General features: G+C 38.3%; 4 protein-coding genes across 4 annotated transcripts; 2 read left to right on the plus strand and 2 right to left on the minus strand.

Moving 5' to 3' along the window:
- The first annotated feature begins 541 nt into the window (after positions 1–541).
- LOC141910913 (dipeptidase 1-like) lies at positions 542–4,124 on the plus strand. Its single transcript, XM_074801804.1, has 10 exons — positions 542–802; positions 931–1,066; positions 1,244–1,376; positions 1,677–1,827; positions 2,022–2,088; positions 2,585–2,761; positions 2,844–2,949; positions 3,067–3,145; positions 3,318–3,453; positions 3,970–4,124. Exons 1-10 carry the CDS (start codon positions 648–650, stop codon positions 4,099–4,101), a joined length of 1,272 nt encoding a protein of 423 aa, XP_074657905.1. The 5' UTR covers positions 542–647; the 3' UTR covers positions 4,102–4,124.
- A 1-nt stretch (position 4,125) lies between these two features.
- Positions 4,126–11,284, minus strand: LOC141910911 (uncharacterized). Its single transcript, XM_074801803.1, has 17 exons — positions 11,172–11,284; positions 10,803–10,844; positions 10,652–10,725; positions 10,037–10,105; positions 9,565–9,652; positions 9,193–9,325; positions 8,867–8,932; positions 8,644–8,767; positions 8,211–8,310; positions 8,014–8,137; positions 7,687–7,803; positions 7,323–7,365; positions 7,115–7,229; positions 6,573–6,681; positions 6,429–6,498; positions 6,239–6,342; positions 4,126–5,848 (listed from the first exon to the last, which is right to left on the minus strand). Exons 1-17 carry the CDS (start codon positions 11,275–11,277, stop codon positions 5,479–5,481), a joined length of 1,854 nt encoding a protein of 617 aa, XP_074657904.1. The 5' UTR covers positions 11,278–11,284; the 3' UTR covers positions 4,126–5,478.
- A 494-nt stretch (positions 11,285–11,778) lies between these two features.
- LOC141911070 (mitochondrial import inner membrane translocase subunit TIM14-like) lies at positions 11,779–13,428 on the minus strand. The gene is made up of 5 exons (XM_074802033.1): positions 13,300–13,428; positions 12,841–12,960; positions 12,689–12,762; positions 12,194–12,264; positions 11,779–11,952 (listed from the first exon to the last, which is right to left on the minus strand). The coding sequence occupies exons 1-5, from the start codon at positions 13,300–13,302 to the stop codon at positions 11,879–11,881; spliced, it is 342 nt and encodes a 113-aa protein (XP_074658134.1). The 5' UTR covers positions 13,303–13,428; the 3' UTR covers positions 11,779–11,878.
- A 536-nt stretch (positions 13,429–13,964) lies between these two features.
- On the plus strand, positions 13,965–22,585 carry LOC141911176 (5'-nucleotidase domain-containing protein 3-like). Its single transcript, XM_074802154.1, has 17 exons — positions 13,965–14,154; positions 15,014–15,189; positions 15,787–15,861; positions 15,949–16,004; positions 16,084–16,174; positions 16,308–16,319; positions 17,239–17,292; positions 18,442–18,513; positions 18,661–18,717; positions 18,794–18,854; positions 19,257–19,359; positions 19,473–19,574; positions 19,661–19,745; positions 19,843–19,929; positions 20,018–20,158; positions 20,256–20,320; positions 20,742–22,585. Exons 1-17 carry the CDS (start codon positions 13,965–13,967, stop codon positions 20,935–20,937), a joined length of 1,623 nt encoding a protein of 540 aa, XP_074658255.1. The 3' UTR covers positions 20,938–22,585.
- The last annotated feature ends 808 nt before the right edge of the window (positions 22,586–23,393 follow it).

A 23,393-nucleotide genomic window follows, 5' to 3' on the forward strand; every position in this document is an offset into this window, starting at 1 on the left:
TGCAGGCTTGACGGTGAACCAAGACTGTTTACCAAGACTAATGCCGTTTAACGGATTGGCCACCGTTGTCCTGCCTCGAAAGTGTGCGGCCGGTGGGCTAGTCGCGCGATCCCGGTCATGGTCACGGTGGTAGGAGCGCTGGACTGGGAAGCGTTTGGTTGCACTGGTCGAATCCCGAATCTATCGAGGGACATTTTCTTTTCCATTCACCGAGATTCGGAATCCCAACAATTTTGGAATATTAATCCCATGGACGACTTTGCTCGGTGCCGACGAAAACCTGTTTTCAACGTCTATTTTAAGTGTATTTCGTAATAATGAAATATCCCATTTTAAACTTCCTAAATGCCAAAACTTCCTGAATCCCAATAAGCACAATCGTACATATTCGCGATGACCTATTTTCAAAGGACACGTGCGCGCATTATCTGAATGTTTGTCTAGATAAAAGACATTTAAAAAACAACTTGAAGCATATTAACAATCGCCTGACACTCTGACATTATCTAGAACTCGAGTTCTATGGACATTATAGATATAAATAGATAGCATACACTATACAAGGTTCACGGTTAAGATTTAATGGCCGCGCTAAAAACTTTCCGTTAACACAAGACGACACGCGACTTCAGGATCCAGTCTCGAAGATGCGCGGATCTTATTTCAATATCATTTTGATAGTAGGCGCACTATCGTTGACTACGGTTGCTATAGGCGTCGGCATAGGAACGGCGCTGTTATCGAAACAGACCTCGCTGGAAAAGGCGCGAGAATTACTGAAACAGTTTCCGCTCATCGACGGGTAAGAGAGAAACATCTATTTATTCTTCTGATATGTGCGTGAAGTCGAGATTTATGTAATTTACAAAATCATTGGCGGTCAAATCGTTGCGAAAGGAACGTGTTAAATCTATTTGTGTTTTATTGCAGGCATAATGACCTAGCGGACACGTACTATAGATTAGTGAATAATCAAATATACAAACTCGACATCAGCGAACGTCTACCAAACACGAGTTCACAGACTGATATACCTCGTCTTAGACAGGGCCTATTAGGGGGACAGGTACGTGTGTAGTAGGCCTACCTCACATTAAGCAGGTCCTCAGCCTCACAAGTAGGTACCTTCTTGGTTTAAAGGCGGTCTATTAGGGGGTTAGGTCGTATCTCGTCTTAAACAGTTTCTCCTAGAATCCCTAGAACTGATCAGTAAATGGAATATCCCTTTCGGATCTGATTTTAGTTCTGGTCCAGTTATGTCGGTTGTTCCAGTCAAGACAAAGACGCTGTGCGGCGTTTCATCGAGCAGACTGACGTCATCAAAAGAATCGTGACGCGATACAATGACGTGTTCTCATTGGTGCGATCTGCAGACGGTAAGGATGATGTAGAAAATAAAATGGCCGCAGTTTCATTCGACGCGTGACTTCCCTGTTCGCTTGCCAGCGTCCCACTGCACTCCCTCAGTACACCATGGCGTCCCTCCGTACACCATGGCGTCCCTCCGTACACCATGGCGTCCCTCCGTACACCATGGCGTCCCTATGCATAACGGTCCCATGTGTCCTTCTGCACTCCACGGTGGTCCGATGCTTGGAAAGATTAGTCATTATGGATATTGATAAATCTTATTGATGAAAGACTTGTTATACTCAAATATCTAGATCACCTTTCAGATATAGACCGGGTGTTTAAGACTGGTCGTATAGCTAGTATGATAGGAGTAGAAGGCGGTCATGCTATAGACAGCAGTCTAGCAGCACTCAGAAACCTCTATGAGACTGGCGTCAGATATATGACCTTGACCCATAACTGTAACACGCCCTGGTAAGTGAGGTTCCGCTTTCCAAGATCCGCTACCTCCATAAACGCCCAATCCGACATCATCGGATCTGCTAATTTGATTCACATTGCGCCGTAGGTAAGGTGGTGACGTCATTGGGGGAATTTATGGAGGTTGCCATCATCTATTTCAACGGAAAGATAAAGGATGACGTAAAGATTAGTTCTATTTGATGTAGGAGTGAAAGTTGTTGTGATAAGAATGGCACGTATCGCCCAACAGGAGGTATAACAGCATTCGGCGAGGTAGGCGTTTTACCAGTTTCTTCTCTTTCTGAGATTTCTGGATTTGATTCATATTTTTCAAATTTAATACGTCAATATGACCCAGTTCTACAGTTCTGGAGTGGTGGACATATAGGCCTACCATCGAACGATGTAATCCTTATGTATCATATCTTAATGTCAACCGGAGTTATTTTATTTATTATATTGAAAATCGAACGCCCTCAGAAGCGATTTGTGGACCTTTCGCCTGCCATTACCGCTGGGGCTGGTTCCTCAGTTGAGACTTAAGTCCAAAAATGGTCTTAAATTTCAAGACTGGCCTAAAGTTGTTACATTGGTTATAGAACTGAGGTCTTAAATTGGTCTAAAGTCTAAGCCATGACTATGGAACTGGGCCCAGGAGTTCTAGTCATTGGCACTCTCCGATAAAAAAACATTGTGGATGAGCGGTAAGGCTATAGATCCGCCCCTAGCTGGGGTCTTGAATTCTATTTTTTTTTCTGTTGTGTTTTAGATCGTGATAAAAGAGATGAACAGGTTGGGTATGTTCGCCGATTTAGCGCACGTGTCTGCTGCTACTATGCGTAAAGTTCTACAAGTGTCACGTGCACCTGTCATCTTCAGCCATTCGTCTGCGTACGCACTATGTAATCATCCGCGCAACGTCCCGGATGATGTCTTGAACAAAATGGTATAACGCAGTCACCGAATGTTGGGAGAAATAGTGCGTGCCCCACTTCATGGAATTTGAACTTTCTGCTATCTTTCTGCAGGCCAAAAATGGCGGAGTAGTCATGGTGAATTTTCTAAACGGATTCGTCTGTTGTCCGCCATTGTGTAATCAGACTGGTCAAAGAGCCACCATCCCAATGGTAGCAGGTACGAGATGATGAGTCAGACACCCGGTCGTGCACTGCCTGGCCTGGTATTCCATGTGACAAATATTGACAAATCTTTTACCGTTTTTCCTTTAAAATTATTTTCTCTAAATCACAGATCACATAGATTATATAGTAAAAGCGACAGGAAGTAACGACCATGTTGGAATCGGTGCCGATTATAATGGCGGAGATAAGTAAGTCTGCGAAGCGTCTGGTCCTAGAGATTATAATAATAGTCGAACAACAAGCGATATGTTGGGGTTCGAATCTCGTTTTAGTAAACAGTCATAATCAGTTGAGATGGTTCGAATCCTGAATATACAATTAGCAATGAAACTATCATTTCTATATATCTATTGCCTGCAGGTTCCCGGAAGGATTGGAAGATGTATCCGGATACCCGTATCTATTCGCCGAACTGATTGACAGGGGTTGGACAGACGAGAATCTGAAGAAACTAGCCGGTGCAAATCTGATAGAAGCTTTCCGTAAAATGGAAAAGGTAAGACGTAGCCTCGGGTCCCCTGGTGGACTGCAGGGGTATCACCTCAAATGGCGTAGTAGGGTATCTCCCTCAGCCCCCGGCCTCAGCCCCAAAAAGGCATGTAGCAGGGATATCCCCCTTAGCCTATCGCGGCGGCGGATCAAGGATTCCATGAAGGGGGGTGCACAAATGCAAGTTGGGGCCGGGGGTCCTCCCCATAACATTTTCTAAGATTAGACGCGTGGAGACGCGTTCTGGGCACGATCAGAGTACGGGATTTAACTCGCAATATGAATAGTGATGTTTACAACTTTCATGGACGATATGTAGAAAAGCGCTGGTTAATTGTAAACAACGATATATCAGTTTACGAATTTTCAGGGATTTTTCACATCCTTGTCTCTTCGTTCTCACGAAAAAGTCAGTCCGTAATTAATAAGTGAGGACTTAAGGGGGTGCACCCCTGTGATTCCGCCACTGTATGAAGGGCTGTTCGGCTGCAGTATTTATCATCCCTGCCTTCATCATTTTCAGGTACGCGATCGTTTGTCAAAGGATGAAGTACCGAACGATGAAGTCATCGACGAGCCCATTGTAGCCAGCGACACCTGTCGGACGCATCGAAAAACCAAGGACGACATCGACACCAAACTTTATTTCTATTGAATAAAGTAACAAAATTAATCCCATCAAAATATTTTACTTCACTTTATTTTTGGATTCGAGGGACATAAACACCACTTCCTGTCTATCACGTAACATTAGAATAGTATTCTGGGAGTGACGTCATCAAGCACCTGCGCGCTTTCTGCTTGTAGAATGACAGCTGTTGCACGTGACGTCATAGTTGTTTGCCCGTCAGTGCTAGAGACATGTCGTCACGTTATAGATAACACCAACAAAAGCTATAATCAGGGAATTTACAAACTTCAACGGTTTGTCATGTGAAATCAATCACTAAACATTGTGTATTTTACTGACTAAAGCGTTAGTCAGCGTGGAGATTAAAATGGCTGCAAGACCTGCTCAAGTACTACTAAAATTACTCATGATAAAATTGATAAATTCGTGAAAATAGTGGATATTTCCAATATCATCATTACATGATTAAATTACATAGTTCCATTTATCTCCAATAAGGTTCGATCTTCCGATATATTACAGACATTTTCAATATATATATTCTTACATATTATACATATATACTACCGATACTCAGTATAGTTTACAAAGGCTTCATAAATATAGATGACATTTTAAAGGCTTGCGGTTTATATAAAGGAATAAAGCCCTTGTCTTTCCCCGGTGCAAAACAAACATTGACAAATAACAGCTGCATGTCTCGTGCCCCCATAAACCATTATATGACTAGAATTAAACATTTGGAATGTAATAAAACATAAATCTACTTAAAATATCAATCAATATTTATAATAATAAAATGTGTAATAATAATAATATGTAGTTACATAAATATAATTTTTTGTCTAACATGTATAAAATGCACCACGTTTTCTCATTCGATGTTGCCAATAAAACGAACTATCCAGGATGCACGCTCACCGCCCTAGCAACTTAAGACTATATAGCAACAAGTTTACGATTCATCATTCCCCTAAATAACTAATATTGACTAGCGCATTACTAACTAGTTAATGCTAATGACTATCATGCAAAAAACACAAACAAACCAACACTTTAAAATTTTGATAAAAGCCATGCAATAATTCTACATGTTTATAGAACTATCGGTTATAACCAAAAGATTTTCTGGTCTCCTGAAGTTCGCTTTAACAAGGTTCCGCTGTATATACAACTATCATTTATAAAACGAACAGATTTTCAGGACTCCTGGAGTTCGCCGTAACGAGGTTCAGTTGTATATAGAACTGTCGCTTATAACCAACAGATTTTCCGGCCTCCTGAAGTTCGTTGTAACGAGGTTCTGCTGTATATAGAACTGTCGCTTATAACCAACAGATTTTCGGGACAACTAAAGTTCGTTGTAACGAGGTTCCCGCTGTATATATGTTATAGTTATATCTAGGCGGTGGGAACTGTTGGAGTTGTTAAATTCAACCCAAGTTGAGACAGAGTATGATTAACTGTAGACTGGGTCACATTCATCACCGTCGTATGATTCAAATATCCCATCATCGTCGTCGTCGTCGTGGAAACATTACTGGCTGGTGACATGGTTGTCATGGTGGTGGCGGTTACATTGTTGTAATCAAGAAGCGTATTAACGGTTGCCCCGGTGAAATCGAGCCACGCCGGTAACACATCGTAACGGATCAATAAATCAATAATAGTTCGGTAGATATCGTACACAATCGCGAAACAGAAATAAACAGGAAGTGTATACTGTAACCAATAGAAACAGTTCGGCAATGGCAGCGGTAACTTTAACTTCCTGTAAGAAAATAAAACATGTATAAATCATTCAGCCATGTTACATGCACATTTATAAATCATTTAACCATATTACATGTACATGTCTCATTATTTCAGCCATGTTACATTTACAAATCGTTAAACCATGTCACATGTCTCTCGATCTATCAGCCATGTTACATTTACAAATCGTTAAACCATGTCACATGTCTCTCGATCTATCAGCCATGTTACATTTACAAATCGTTAAACCATGTCACATGTCTCTCGATCTATCAGCCATGTTACATTTACAAATCGTTAAACAATGTCACATGTCTCTCGATCTATCAGCCATGTTACATTTACAAATCGTTAAACCATGTCACATGTCTATCAATCTGTCAGCCATGTTACATGTTTCTCTTACCCTTGTTCGACGATTCTGGAATTGCGAATCATGAAGAACACGAAGAATCCGGCCTCTAAATTCAGAACGGAAGACGCGATCTTTTCTAACATCGATTCGAATCCCTTCGCGGAAAATAAACAACAAAATCATCAAATATAGAGGGAGCCACTCGACGTGTGTACGGCATGAATCGAGATATGATACAGACCTTCGGGTTGAGCATGGCAACACCGAACACTAAACCAAACCCGAGCAGTGAAAATATACTACGACATAAACTGAAATATAACAAATACATGATACAGACACGGACACTGGCATGTGAGCTGACAGCCGATTTATTCATACGAACCACTGAGTGCTACAGAATCGAGAACAGAGTTTACTGTTCGTATTCATTATAGCTGACGTATACGTCGATTCCTTCGTTTTACCCCAAACTGAATCTACGATTCCTTTCACTGAAAATAAACAACAAATACTATCGACTATCATAACATCCTTGATAAATCCCCCTATGACATCATTAGACTGTACTGATTTATCTATCTCTTGAGAAGATGGCTACATCCATCCATAGATCCCCCTATGACATCATCAAATCTCTACATTGGTATCTAATATCAATATGATTCCTTTCACTGAAAATAAACAACAAATACTATCAACTATCATAGCATCCTTGATAAATCCCCCTATGACATCATAAGTCTGCACTGATTCATCTATTTTCTTCGAGAAAAGATGGCTACATCCACCCATAAATCCCCCTATGACATATATCTAATCTCTAAATTGGTATCTAATATCAATTCAGTGTAAATCTGGTAATTAGTGATGTCATAAGGAGAATTCATGGAGGCAGCAATCGTCGTAAATGTCTAGTGTACTTACGCGTATGATGCATGGCGCCACCTATCGTCAGGAATGATACAGTGATACTGATTAGAATGAATAACTCGATAAGGAATGCGACCCAGTCGTACCGAGGGTAGAATTTGTGTAGGATCTGCAACAACATTTAGAGAGATATTCGGAAATTAGGAACAGCTTCTAGACGGTCGACAAGTTTACAAAGTCAACAACTTCACTAAGTATTTACCTTTATCAATGGAATAGTCGAAATTTCTCCTTCTTGATTTGACCTGCAAAAACAAGAACACGACTAGTAGTCATTTATTTCTCTGATGATGAAGCTTCAAAAATGTCAAAAAATAAATTGTTAAATCATCAACTGCGGGTTTGCTAATGAAAAACAAGAATATTTTGGATTGGAAAAGTTGCATTTGCGGTCATTCATTTATTACGCACGCATAAAATTTGAATTTTCCAACCCCCCTCCCCCTCTGTAAGCATTACAGTACGCAATCGCACTGACCCCTCCCCCTCCCCTAATGCGTGCATAATAAATGAATGATCCCTTTCTGAAAATGTCTCAATATATGATGTTTTATGCTACTACTAACCTGGCTAGTGATATATTAGCTATACAAACAGGATGAACATCTGTGGATGTGTTCGCTTGTTGATGAGGGGTAGAACATCCAGACAACTGTGGAACTATATCTAAAACTGCCCAACACCTGCAATCAAAATAACGTACAAAATGGCTACCTCTATGTATCACCCTATGACATCATCATTACTATCGGTAATTCATATACAAACAATGACATCATTGCTACTATTTCATATACAAACAAAAATAACTTCGACATTTGAGAGATTTCATGTAAGATATGTTATCCTCTACCCCTTCCCTGACACAAGAGATTTGTAGAAATGAAACTGACCAGAGTATGTTCAGTATCATACACGTTGTTAAACCGGAGAGCACAGCAGTACGAAATCCTCGAACCTGATGCCTCACTGGCGCCACCTTCGCGTATAACATCGGCATTACATTGATTATTCCACCTACGATACAGAGATATATAACTTTAGAATGTGGGACTCATCACAGGCCAAGTATTAGAGGAGTTTTACTGACCTAAAGCTACTGTACCCATCAGAAATGGAGCCCCAACATATTTCCAGTCATTGCTAATCTCATGGTGAATCTCGGCTCCTACCATAAACGTTACCACAACCTAGAAAATAATCAACAGTTTCTATATTCCCATATTCAAATCAGCAGTTTCTATACCCATATTCAAATCAACAGTTTCTATATCCCCCATATTCAAATCAGCAGTTTCTATATACTCATATTCAAATCAACAGTTTCTATATACCCATATTCAAATTATCAGTAGTTTCTATATTCCCATTTATTCAAATCAGCAGTTTCTATATCCCCATATTGAAATTAGCAGTTTCTATATATCCCCATATTTGAATCAGCAGTTTCTTCTTCTATATCCCATATTCCAATGAACTGTCAATTTTAGTTTCTATATCCCCAGTTATACTACGGTACTTACTGTAGCTAAGAGGAGAGAACCTTTAACAAACGTCATCAGTGAAATGAGAGGTTTGATAAATCTGAACCCGAAAACAATCGCGAAAGTCAAAATCCACACAAACACCGGAATCACGTAGAAATGACTGAAATATAGAGAATCATATAAACTTACAATCAGTAAATAGAGATGAGGGAAAGATGAGAGAGTGAGAGGAAGTGAGAAGGGAGAGGGTGAAACTTACTCAATTCCAATAAGAACTGCAAATGCTTCACTTCCAGCTAAAGCATAACTGATCAGAATTGAAATACTAAAAACAATAACACATTTAACAATTCAATTCATTTCAATAGGATTAATGTTTTTATGTAGGGAGCTGACTGCCACTAGAGGACTTTTCAACCCCCAATCAAGATATGAAACCTGCATGAGACCGAGGCCATCGAAAATTAACTGAACAGTGATTTTTTTCCATAATTTGGAGCATATAGTATCGATCTAATTTCTGAAGCCTACAACTGCATTATTTCATCCGATTCCTGATAAAATGTAGAATTTTGCTGAACTTACAATTGTATTATGATAACTACAACGAACATCTGTCTAAGTCCACAACTTAGAAACATAGTTCCCAACATGTGTAGATTCGGTTCCTTTACGCTGTTGTCTTTAGGTATAATAACATGTCCGGCGAGAACCGGCCCTAAAAAAGAGACAACATTAAAATACTGCCGCCCAACAAAGCATGAGTTGATGCTATATTGAAAATTAAGTCAAACTCTGGCTTAAGTCATTTCAGTTGGGAATGTGTCGTTGTGACTTAATCAAAATGATGACTTACACTTAGTAAATTCAATTGGAAATAATAGAATAGAGACGACTTAACGACTTATTGAAATGATGTCTTAAGCGATTAGTTCGTTCGTATTGTTTTATATTCACCACTGTGTTCACTTTCCTCTTCAGCCTCGCTGAACGAATCATCGTCTAAATCTATATCATTCAACGGAATACTTTCAAATTGATCTTCCTACGAACAGAAAAATCGGCCGCATCAAAATAAGAATTCAGTATTATTCATTAATTTATTACAGTGACATGTACATCATATTTCTAGTCCCCAGGGGGCTGTTTCCATAGTCGAGACTTAAGACCGAAAGTGGTCTTAACCTTAAGACTTTCTCAAGTTGTTAGATTGGCTATAGAACTAAAATTGTCTTAGACAGGTCTTAAGTCTAAGCCCTGTCTATGGAACCGGCCCCTGTAGTTTGTTGAAACGAGGTTCCACTGTACAAATAGATATATATATAGTACCCGGCCTGAATTTAGATGTATAAATTACTTCCAAATGATTACTTCACGTTCATGTTTCTACCACAATTGATGGACCACAAAAGATAAGATTATCATTTACCCTTTTGACGACAAGTTGAATAGCGTATGATCTCTGTAGTAAATCAGTGAAAAACACGATCAGTATCGCCTGGAATAGAAACAAATTAAACTCATATTAGAAATAGAAAGATAACCGGTTATAATCGGAAGAAGTCCCACAATTCAAATTTTATATGATGAAATTTATCATTTTGAAACCACGAAGTTTGACTTTAACACAAACAGCCATCATCAGGTGGAATGATGATGATGTTGAATGATCACCATTCCACCAGGGGCCAGTTGCACAGTCATGACTTAAGTTCAAAAGTGGTCTTAAATCTTAAGTTGTTAGATTGGCTATAGGAGTAAGTTGGTCTTAGATTGGTCTTAAGTTGTTAGATTGGCTATAGAACTAAAATGAGCTTAGACTGGTCTTAAGTTTAGGCAATGACTATGCAACCGGCCCCTGGTCCTGATGATAGCTGTTAGTCAACAGCCGAAACGTTGTGTTTCATTTTAATAAATCATTTCATATAAAATTCAAATTGTGATTCTTCTTTGATTATCTACAGTATACACGGATTAGAGTGTTTCATTCGACTATTCTATAACCGGTCATCGTAAGTAAGAGACAAGAGACTTTACAACGAACCTGCATGAAAAATCCGAGCAGAAACGTGACTAGAAATGGATATATTCCGGCGTGAGACAGAGTGACCGGCAGCCCTGAAATATATATCAATAACAATCATTCAGATCTAGGTGTAAGGTTTGAGAGGTCATCTCTCTGAATGAATACATACCCAATATTCCGGTCCCTAAGATTGTAGCGATTGTGATGAAATCTATATGAAAACAAAAACAAAAGCATTTCATAATCGTCAAATATTTCTGTTTCCAAATCTGAAAAAATCAGTTAAGAGTTTTAAATAGTGTCAGCAGAGAGGTTGTTCAATTCAAAATTCTTCTCACTGTAGTTTTGTCATCAATACAACGTTTCAAGTTGATGAACGTCGAGATGAGACTCGACCAACAAGCACAAGGCCTAAGCACTGACTGACTGTCTGTCTGTGTGTGTATCATCGACATCGACGAGCCGGATTCTGTGGGCCACAGTTATTTCTACGATGAAAATGAACAAATGCACGAAAATGACCCCTCAAATTACTCACAACATTGTAAATAAATCAATTTCACGTTTCCCTGTTTGGCTGATCCAGATGAACGCGCTGTAGCCGTCAATTTCTCCGCAATTAGACTATCTTTCGAGCCGTTCATGGAGGCTGCCATGTTGGATTAGGCGGCGCCACCGGCCGGTCTTCTATCTTCGCTTCTTGCGGGTTCCAATACAGGACAGAATGTCTCTGTCAAACCTTTCTTAAAACAAAAGAAACAATACCATTTTGAAGTGAAAAATAGCCAATTTTTTAAGCTAAAACAATAGAGGTGCCACTGGATTAGAGTGAAACCTCATATGGGTTCGAACCCAGGACAAAAATGGAATTTATCCTGTCCTGATCAGTCAAGCACCTTGTAAGCAGAAACAATTTTTTGTTGAAAATATCCTATTTCCATAAAAAAGAACGAAATCGAGGCAGTTGTGTTTACTTAGAGGTGACCTCAGTGAAAGCATGCGTTCAACCAAGGACGAATTATTCCAACAACCGCAAAAACCAAACAGTACAACTTAAACTCGTCGAAGAAAAACTTTTTCTCCATTTTTGAAAAAGCTGATGGTTTTTTTTTTTTAGAAAAAAAGACAATCACAAAACATTCCGATAATTATGAATTTATTTTGCTAAACCTATATACAACGAGTTGTTTAATAATTTACACAGAAATCAAACAATAAAACCGTCCCAGAGCTGTCGGTTCGCAGTCACCGCAAGTTACCGCCACTTTCTAATTGATCTTTAGCTTCGTTTATTTTAGCCGCTAAATAAGGAGATCCTCCTATAAAATATAAATCAATACAAAACTGTTACTTTGTGAACCAATCTGAGGCCGGTTGCTCAAAGAGTTTGTTAGAGTTAATCAGTGGATAGTTGATACAGTGACAATTAAAAGTTCATTGTTAATTAAAAGTTAGTTAAAGATAACTGGTGAATACCTTAATCAAGATATTCATCAACCAGTTATCTTTTTTCTAATTTTAACAACTGCAACTCGTGTTCTCTATAGTAAACATACAAACCTTTATCCGGATGGTTCGCTAACATTATTTTCTTGTGTGCGTCTTTTAATTTCGATTTATTCACATTTGGGCTGAAAATAATAAATTCAACATTTTCTTTTGTCATATTTATTAAGATTATCCGTTTCTATTGATCAAATCACTAGCACACAATTTGATGATGTCATAGGGGGTCTATGGAGGCAACCATCATTCTTAGAGGGTTTAGGGCGATAGGAAGACCCATCTAATTTGATGATTTGGAGGTATCATAAATCATTTCTAGAAGGGCTTACAGTTCAAATAGTCTGGTCTATTACTATGATGTCATAGGGGGATTTCTGAAGGCAGACATCTTTTCTGGAAGGCTCTATAGATTAAATTTCTCCGGTGGTAGGTTATTTGATGATGTCATTGGGGGATATATGAAGGCAACCAACATTTCTAGAGCGGTCTAGCGATCAGATGACTTATCTAATTTGATGATGTCATAGGGTGACTCGAGCGGGGTATTACCTGACTCCTAGAATGAGTCCTGCCTCGCGCCTCGACATTTTAGGCTCGAACCCTCCTTTGTAATATTTGCTCGGCTGAAAATAAAAGAAATCAGAAATTCAAAATTTCAGGTGAATACTTCATAGATCACCTCCAGATGTCAGAAGACTTACAGCTGATAGGACGATCTGTTGTTTGATGACTTCCTGTAGATTTCTGCTGTATCTGAATGCATATCGCCCGGCGAATCCAACAGCAGCTAAACCTAAACCGGCTAATATCAACCCAGAGGCCTAGAATAATACAACATACAGGTCATTTAGGCAGTCGCTCCAGTCAAACAAACAATTAGGCCTATATGCCTATGGCCTCTGCTCTGCCCCCTGGGCTAATAATTCCTCAATTTGAATCAATCATGATACAATATCAATCATCTCATGAAAAAGACAACCGTGATTAAAACGGGCACAATCTATAAGACAATGTCCTTAATTGAAATTGTTATATAATACAACGATCAAGTGTTAACATGTGTCAATAAAATCTAATTGGATTGCATTTGATGCCCTCGCCACTCATTTTACCCCCGATTAATGATTGAATTAATGATGAATTCGCGATGTAATGCTTACCATACTCGGGTTTTGAACCCTGGCTTGGTTTTCTGTAAACGTCTGAGGATCCAGTTTATTCTTAAGTGTAATCTGGACGCAATTTATCGCCGATACCGAAATGGACCTGAACCTCACTCAAAGTCAAATACAATCTTTTTATATTGCGTATTCACGCTCCGAGTCTAGATACAAAATGGCGGCTTTTTGAATCGTAGTTACTGTATCTAGAGGGTTGGGGTTAGGTTTAGAGGGTCTAAAGCATTAGGGTTAGGGTGATGTGGGGGATTTAGGACTAAGATAAGAGTTCTGGCATTATAATAGGTTAGTTCAGGGTGAGGTAGAATATAGTAAAACAAATTGGGTGTCTGTCGGCTACGGAATCACCCAATTTCCGTGACAAAGACTCGATGACGATGAGTAAACAATCCCACAATGTGTGTGTGTGAACGAATCTTAAAAGTTTATTTTAAAAAATTTAGAAATATTTCGGGTGGTTGCTCCCACCCTTCTTCAGTCTAAAGTGCATTTTATTCATTTGCAACCACCCGAATTTTTAAATAAACTTCTGCGGAATGACTCATATGGAATGTTGGGATTCGAACCCGATTGAATTATTTACAAACAGTTCACCAGCTGGTTGTTGCACGTGTCACTCCACACTCCGCTGTCAACAACCATTCAAAATGGCGTCGCATGTTCTACTGAAATTTGCGGGCGTTTTACGCCCCGTTTTCTCGAAACTGCGACTGAACTGGAGCGCAGTCGGATTGCGAGATGTATGGATCGGGAAGAACAGGCAATACTGCACGATACGGAACAAGCGTAAAGTCGATCTGTGGGAAGAGTATCATAAAACCAGGGCCAGTTTACAGGGTAAGAGCTTCACTGATCATTCATAGTCTGTGTGACGTATGTTCAGTAGATATATGGTTAAACGTTAGGTTTTAGCGATTCAGAATCCGACTGTGAACTGAAGATTTTATTTTGTATCATCATTATCTTTGATCTTTAACAAAAGTAGCCTAGAGCCTTTAAAAATGCAATTCCTCGTTCCTGACCTGGAGGAGGAGACGAGAGGCAGGCAGGTCGCATCAGGGTTATAATTCAATTACACTGAATTGAAGGATTGCCAAAATTCTTGATTGAATGTATTAAAAATCGATGTTGGTGTTCAGCTGCCCCCATCTCTGCTGGATGGCACTGCCAAAAAACTGACTGAGCTAGGCCACCTGACGCCCTCTCTGCAAGCAAAATTGAAATAGACATTATAATTCTGGGGTCGGTTGCATAGTCATGGCTTAGAAGACTGGTCTAAGACCAACTTAGTTCTATAACCAATCTAACAACTTAAGACTAGTCTAAACTCATTTTGGTCTATATCCAATCTAACAACTTAAGACCAGTCTCTAAGTTCATTTTAGTTCTATAACCAATCTAACAACTTAAGACTAGTCTAAACTCATTTTGGTCTATATCCAATCTAACAACTTAAGACCAGTCTCTAAGTTCATTTTAGTTCTATAACCAATCTAACAACTTAAGACCAGTCTAAACTCATTTTAGTTCTATAGCCAATCTAACAATTTAAGTTCAGTCTTAAGATTTAAGACCGCTTTTGGACTTAAGTCACGACTGTGCAGCTGGCCCCCCCCGGGATAGAGGATCCTGATAAGCCCTGGCCTGGTGGTGGTCAGCAATTGTAGTAACTGTAGTAACTATCTATTATTTATAGGTGTTGAATTGCCCGCTGATGTTGACGCGACAGCTATATTCGCTAACAATGAAACGTCTCTATCGGAAGTGGAAGTTTACGGGTTCGATTACGACTATACGTTAGCCAGTTATAAACCATCGCTGCATAATTTAATCTATAACCTCGGACGCTACGAGCTTGTAACTAATCATAAAGTAAGATCTCTTTCAAACAAGAAAACCAACAATAAAACAGTGAAGAAAAACTAAGAGATTGATATTAGATGTTTGGACTCAGTTAGAATATGTTTAGTTTTGTCAAAACTTGAAATAATCTCTTAGTATTTCTAGTGTTTCTTCATTGTTGTGAGTGTTACTTCAATTGAATCTACACAAACAGCAGGGTTGGATCCAGGGGCCGGTTGCATAGTCATGGCCTAAACTTAAGACCAGTAAAAAGACCAACTTAGTTCTATAGCCAATCTAACAACTTAAGACTAGTCTTAAGATTTTAAACCACTTTTGGACCTAAGTCACGACCGCGCAACTGGCCCCAGGGGACTGGCAAGATTTGTACAAGTCCATCAGATCTCTTTTGAGTGCCCATTTTCATTTTCAACTCAGATAGTTGCTGCATTTCAGTTTGGGAAGTGTGCTAAATATTGGACGTCGAAGTCCAATGGAATTCTTCAAGATTAGCTCCTGGATTCGCCCGGCCTGGGCAGTCACTTGTGTCAATAGAAATCTCTCCTCAACCCTCATAGTTTCTTGGATGTGTTTCGTTCTAAAGATTTCGATTGTTTTTTTTTTCAGTACCCAAAAGATATTTTGAATATAAATTATAATCCTGAATTCGCTGTTAGGGGTTTACACTACGATGTACAAAAGGTAAGTAGCGTTTCAATGAAACCCTACAAAAAGATGGCTACTGCCATAAGACCCACTATGACATCATCGATATTTCCTAATTTTCAGGGTCTTCTTTTAAAAATCGATGCATTTCATAATATTCAACTAGGAACCGTTTACAGGTTGGTATTAATTCCCGCTACTCAAATCCTCGAACTGTAGCTCGTCGAATAGAGAAATATATTGAATATTGTCTTGTAGAGGATTGGAACCAGTGCCGGCCGATGAGGTGATTAAACTATACGACGGAACTCACGTCCCGGTAGAAAATATGAATTCATTTCACGGCACGGTAAGAATTTATTTATTTTATTTATCTACTCTTTCTCTTACTTAAATAAATTCTTATAAATTCTAGATGTTTTTAAATACGAGTTGAATATAATTATTTTTGTTATACTGTATTGTTTTTCTTTGTATAACAGGTAGGAAAAAAGGTAAGATATATCAATAATATTTACGACGCGTTGTTCTGTTGTTCCTGACGCTTGGATTTGATTTTATGAATTTATTATCTTAGCAACTATTTCAATCAAATATGATTATTATATTTTTGTTCATATTATTTAGAGTAACATTTTTGCGATTTCGCAGTTTGCGTAACTTGAAAGTTTTTTTTTACATTTTTGTACAAAATTCTTCATGAGATTTTACTTAACGTTTGGAAACATATTCAGCTGCTTTTAAAGTATGCTCATATTCTAGTTTTTGAAGTGCTTGTTTTCGACTGTTGTTTGTAGACACGCTTGAAACAATGCAGTTCCTCAGTTGTGTAGGTTTAATTTTACTCGATGAGATTATCCACAGGTATTCTAAACCGCGCCCAACTGTCGAACTGCGTAAAATGGTTCCGCTTTTTGCTTCATCTCTGAAAACTTTGCTAAAAGCAACTGTTCACCGTACTGTAAACCATTCAGAAAGTAATACCCCTACCTTTCATAAATCCCCCTATGACATCATACTGCGGTCCAACTGACTCAAAATGCTTATCGGATCAAATACTGTCTGATTCACATTAGTCGGTATCGAATTTGATGATGTGATTGGTGGATTTTTAGGAAGTGTATATTAGGCTAAACAAAAATGATACCTTGTTTCTCCGCAGCGGCCGGGTCATTTTTGTACAATATGATAGAATTTATAAACAGTTCATTTCTATAGCGGCTGGGTCTGTTATGGTAAAATTGATCACGATTTTAAAAAAAGTAATGTATAGGGTAGATAGGCGGCCGGCCGGGTCAACATTTAAGCTCAGCAGAGCGGAGAAACAAGGTATCAATTTTTTTTTAGCCTTATACGTTTATCCTGGAACGGTATATTTTAGCACTGAGTTGAGTTGTGTATATTTTTGTATAGGTCCCTCCACTGTTAGAAGTAACTCCTGGTCAGTTAAATACACCTGCTCAGCTGGTTAGTAAAAACACAAAACAAAAAATCAAATTTCCCTCCCGAATCTTCAAGGAAATTACTAATAATTCTCTTCCAGTAGTCCCCTATGATTTCATAATTGTCTTTGATTTCAAAACTCTTAATTTGGTATAAAAATGGCTGTTTCTTCGATCAATATCCATCATGACCCTTTGACCTTGATGTTGATTTCCTTGAAGTAGCACTATCTCAAGCACTTTGGTAACAATATCAAAATCTTATTCTCTTTCTCTATTTCAAAAAAAATTCTATTGCTGTGATATATCTGATGAATATCCTAGCTGGAGATATTGAATCAGTGATAATAAACACTAGTGCTTGATAATGTACTAAATGCCTGACCTACTGTTTGTGTTCATTTCAAGTTTCTCAATGTTTAGAATTTTGACTAAAGAAAACTCTAAATTTGATGTTTACAAATCACCGAGACTCACCACAGAAATTACTAAACAATTGAATAATCTCACGTTAGTAATTAGGATAATTACTGAGTAATTTTATATTTTTAATTACAGTAATTACCAAAACATCCAGTGATAGAATTTTCTATGTTTTATTTGATTGTTAATTATTTCCCTGATAAAGAAAGGAATTCAATGATTTGAATTTCTGTTTCAGTTGAATTGAACCTCTCTACTCTGGTACCCGGCTCAACCCAGTTGTGTTAACTTATCGCATTTATTTTCTATCAAAATTAGAATCTTTCAGATGTTTCTATCTTAAGTAGTTTCTTAGATAAGATGACTCAATTTCAGCCGGGTTCACTCGGGTTCAGTTTTAGGCTCAAAACACTTTGACATTCATGAATTAAACATACAAAATTTTACTCTCTTCTATAACCTTTGCCTCTGGGTGCATTAGGCTAAACAAAAATGATACCTTGTTTCTCCGCAGCGGCCGGGTCATTTTTGTAAAATATGATAAAATTAATGTATAGGGTAGATAGGCGGCCGGCCGGGTCAACATTTAAGCTCAGCAGAGCGGAGAAACAAGGTATCAATTTTTTTTAGCCTTATGTCAGCTCATATATATAGTGGTAAACAGGACTAATGAGCTAATTAAGGGGGTGTAGCCCTCGACTATGGGGGTTTCTATGTATAAAAAGTCTGGAGAGTTTTCTTACAATTTCAGGGTAAACACATGTATCAATTGATGGATTTATTCGCATTGCCCGAGATGACTTTACTTTCAAACGTAATCAATGTAAGTTTGAAAATACAACGAATAAGATTCGTTTTGATTTGGAAATCGGGCTCGACTTCTTTCTGAGTTGAAATTACTTGACTTTTGATAAGTCAATGCTGCGTAGATATCCATTTTAAACTCATTACACATATATTTGTTTTTCAGTATTTCCATCTGAACAATATTCCTTACGATCCCGAATACGTTTTCTATGATGTAAAAGTAAGTGAATCGCAACTTTCTAAATTTCGAATCGAATGATTACATTATTTCCTAATTGATGGTTATGTTATTTCAGAGCGCTGTACAGGGATTACACTCCACCGGTGCCCTGCATTCATGTGTCGTAAAAGATCTCGGTAAATTATAGTTTCTGAAGTAGTTTAAAGGAATCTTTAGAAAGATTTGATAAAATGATCAATTTTGTTGAATGATTCTGGGAAAAATCTTGATCTTACAGACTAAGGGTGTCTAAGTTGGTTGTACACAGACTCTCTTAACCTTAAAGTTGATTGCCTTGGATTCTGGCGTACCTAACAATACAATACAAATTATTTACCCTAATTCATCGTAACAATCACCCATCCTTGCCATAGCTACCCCAGAATTCTCGCGTACTTCAGAGTTCACTGGTTGTGCGAGATCAGAGGCAAACATCGAGTCAACTGGAGCAGCAAAAACCCATTTAAAAAAGAACAATATGAAATACTTTAACACTTTCTCTGCTCTGTTTGATGTGAGATTGTTTCCTCTATTGATAGATGAATACATGACAGACGGACGCGGTATACAATCAATGCTTAATCGTTTAAAAGACAACAATAAAAAACTGTTTCTCATCACGAACAGTCCGTTTTCATTCGTGTAAGTAGAATTAAACTCACTGGGCGCCTAGGAATAAAGTGCTTAAGTCAATTTTGTTCATCTGGGATCGCTTTTTGGGGAATAATGCACAATTAATCGTGATGTAATTGCAGTGATCGAGGAATGCATCATATCGTCGGCCCTGATTGGACGGATTTGTTCGATGTAATCATAGCCAGTGCTAGAAAACCAAAATTCTTCAACGAATCAGCGAGGTAAAGTTCTCGGAATGTTCGCACGTTCGTCTAGTGCTATTTCAATTGTACGGAATGTCGTGACATTCTTTTTGCTTTAATTTCAGGCCTTTTCGGCGACTAGACAAATCACAGCGTGTTCGAACGTTCGGTCGAGTGACCGAACTTAAAAAGGGGGAAATATATTTAGAGGTAAACAGATGATGTCATAGGGAGAGTTGAGCTTTGTTCATTATCTTATCTAGAGATTTTTAAAATGATCTTGCGTATATTTTTCCGTGAATTCTAGGGAAATCTTGCTCATTTTCGAGAAATGACGAAATGGTTCGGATCGAAAGTTCTATATTTCGGTGATCATGTTTATAGCGACCTAGCGGTATGTTAAAGTAGTATCCGGTGAAAATCCACTCAGAATCGTATTTAGATCGTTTTTACAACGCTTGGTTGTGTCTTTTTTTTTCAAGGATGCTAATCTAAAACATGGCTGGAGAACGGGAGCTGTAATTCCGGAATTAGAAAACGAGATCAAAGCTTTAAATTCGCCGACGTTTAAACATTCAGTTCGTTGGTCGTCTGCGTTACAGGATCTCATTCATAAAATGCAGGTAGGAATCTGCTCTGTTTGTTTCTCTACCAGGCTGAGCTCTGGTGGTGGAAGCTTATTGAGATACAGTGGAAGCTCATTGAAATCTTTATTTGCAGGTTTATGAGGACGCAGAATCGCAGGCAATTCTGAATGAATGGATGAAAGAAAGGGATGAACTGAGGTACATTAGAAACTTATACACTCTCTTAGAACTGAGTTCCCTGATTCTCAACTCAGTGAAATATTTACAGCAGTCTCAACACGACCGAGTTCCCTGATTCTCAACTCGGTGAAATATTTACAGCAGTCCCAACCCCACCGAGTTCCCTGATTCTCAACTCGGTGAAATATTTACAGCAGTCCCAACCCCACCGAGTTCCCTGATTCTCAGCTCGGTGAAATATTTACAGCAGTCCCAACCCCACCGAGTTCCCTGATTCTCAACTCGGTGAAATATTTACAGCAGTCCCAGCCCTACCGAGTTCCCTGATTCTCACAATCTATTTTTCTCAACTTAAATTTTGCTTCTCTTTCAGTCCAGATCCTGTCATTAATATCCTGTTCTCCCAGTATTTCATGATCTTTTCTTGTCTATTTTTCAGAGTTGTAACTAAACAGGTGTTCAATCCACAGTTCGGTAGTTTATTTCGTACGCATCACAACCCGACCTATTTCTCGAGGCGTCTCGCGAGATTCGCCGATCTTTACATGTCTTCAATCGAAAACTTACTGAACTATTCAGTAAATTATACGTTTTATCCTCGACGCTCAGCTTTACCTCACGAGGTTTTACTTTAAATTCAGTCGTTTATAGAACAGAAATATGTCCTCACGCAGTTATTGTTTTAACGCTGGCCCAGTTTTTTTAGGTACCATAACTCAAAACATTGAAATGGCTTTTTCATTGTGCGTATAAAGTGAATATCTAGTCTATTACTGGGCCCTGTCTAATCGTAACTCCGAAACGTTTTTAAGCGTGAGTAAATATTCTAAGGTTCCAATCAAAGGTCCTGCTTACTTGAAATTAATGACTTACGATTCTGTTAATGGATTTATGAAAAAATGCTGCTCGGTGAAAAAAGTGTCGTTTGAAATAATTTCGCACCATATCAAAAACCAAAGGTATACATGTATTTTATAATATTCTACGTAGACAGACATTTCGAGGAAGATAACTTTGTAATTCAATGATATCATAGAGGGATCTATGTAAGGTCTTTGTACTAATTTGCATAATTCTGAATTCATCGTTTGAGATGATGACGTCAATACATGTATATAGCAGATCATACAATGCTAGTCGAAACGAAATTGATGATGTCATCACACAGGGACGTACGTAAGCTGCTTATTAGCATATTCCGAATTTATGAGCGATGTATTAGATAATTATGGGTATTATTTTGAAATAGTATCTGTTTGAAATATAAGGTACATTGTATATAAAATGTAGAAATATAGTTACAACGTTTATGGTATTGTTATAGGGAATTGTTGTTGCTTTGCTCAATAGTTATCAGTACTAAAACAGTATTGAATAGTATTGTCAGCTTTGCCATTGTTGTTGACGGTACTTGTCAATTATCGAGTCCTGTAATGAATATCTCCTCCGCGACGAGGAAAACCTTGGAGCATGGACGTATAAACTAGAATATATAGTTTATACGCCCATGCTTGGAGTAATCATTCAAATGATTGCTCCAAGCAGGGAAGTGTGATGAGATCATCACACTTCCCTGCTCCAAGGGAAAACGTTTATTTCAATCGCTTCTACAACCTGTTCTGTGTTACCATTGGTCGGTTGGCTGATACGAATTGACCAATCAGGAGTGGCTTTTACATCTAGAATTCTCATTAAATCGTTTTCTAATGATTTGACGTTTGAAGATTTTTACCTTGATACGAATTTTAAATTATATTTCGATTTTCTGATTGTTTTATCGATTTTTAAATTCTCGGATTATTTTTTTTCGCGTGTGAAGAATTTTTGTTGATAATTTCTGTGATATCCATTATTTTCCTGATGATTAAATTGTTTATTTCTCAGAGTCGAGAGAGGTGTTGGAAGAAGTGGGAGTGCCCCTTCGTGGATTTAATCATATGCAAATTTATTTGTGAATCGATTTAATTTTCTAAAAACAACTTATGCAAAACTTGTTTGTTTTTAATTCAGTATTATTTGTAAAAATACACACGCCATACGTAATAATGATTTTTATCACGGTCATAATGACGTCATATCGACATTTCGATGACAACGAATTGACCTATTTTAAGTGGGAATCTCTCAACTGTCCCGAAGTGTCTTTTCCCTGCAGTACGAGCTCACCTGTGCTGCTGCTGCTGTTGTATATAGAATAGACGTGTATTTATGATGGTTGAATTGTTTCTGATCTTCTCTCAGTTGATTCAAATGATCAGATGTGATTGTTAACGTTTTTTAACGAGTGCGAAAAAGATCGAAAAAATTGTAAAAACCATTTTACAAATGTTTCAAATATAGAGAGAAAAAAATACAAAATCGATGTCTTTGCTGTTAATTAATGGACGATTGAAGAGTTGAAGCTAAAAAGAATTTACATAGTGGATTCAGAAGCATTATTCAGTCATTCCTGTGTGTCTAAACATCAGTCTTGAAAGCTATGGACTATGTGTTAATTGGAGGCTATGGACTATGTGTTAATTGGAGGCTATGGACCATGTGTTAATTGGAGGTTATGGACCATGTGTTAATTGGAGGCAATGAACCGTGTGCAAAACTGTCAGTAAATGTTACGGTTTCAAATTAAACTTTCTTGTATGTTATCATTGAAGAAGAAACAACTAGGCCGGTTCCTGATCTATTAAGGCAAGGCCACTTTTATAGAACGGTTTTAACTTAAACCCAACTAAAAGTCAAACGGGTTTACTCGGGTTTAGAGTAAACCGTTGCTGAAATGTTCGATACCCCGGTTTAAAGAAGCTCTTCTCGGGGATCACCATCAACTGCATACTGATATTCACGCAGGTATTTATCTGTGGCGTGTTCGGCTTGCGATACTTGTCTGGTCCTCCTGCGTCGAGGAAGTCTCGGAGTGTCGATAACTTCGGCATGTTCTTCTATAACCGGAGGTCTATTGGCGATAGTGGCGCCATCGACGTCGTCCCATAGAGGAAAACCAAGCACAGTTAGCAGAAGAGACATCGCGAGCATCATTTTAATTTCTACAACCGATTATTAAAAAAGCCTGGTTGATAAGAAATATATTCCAGTA

Source organism: Tubulanus polymorphus, chromosome 9 (genome assembly GCF_964204645.1).
Source record: "Tubulanus polymorphus chromosome 9, tnTubPoly1.2, whole genome shotgun sequence".
NCBI lineage: Eukaryota > Metazoa > Nemertea > Palaeonemertea > Tubulaniformes > Tubulanidae > Tubulanus > Tubulanus polymorphus.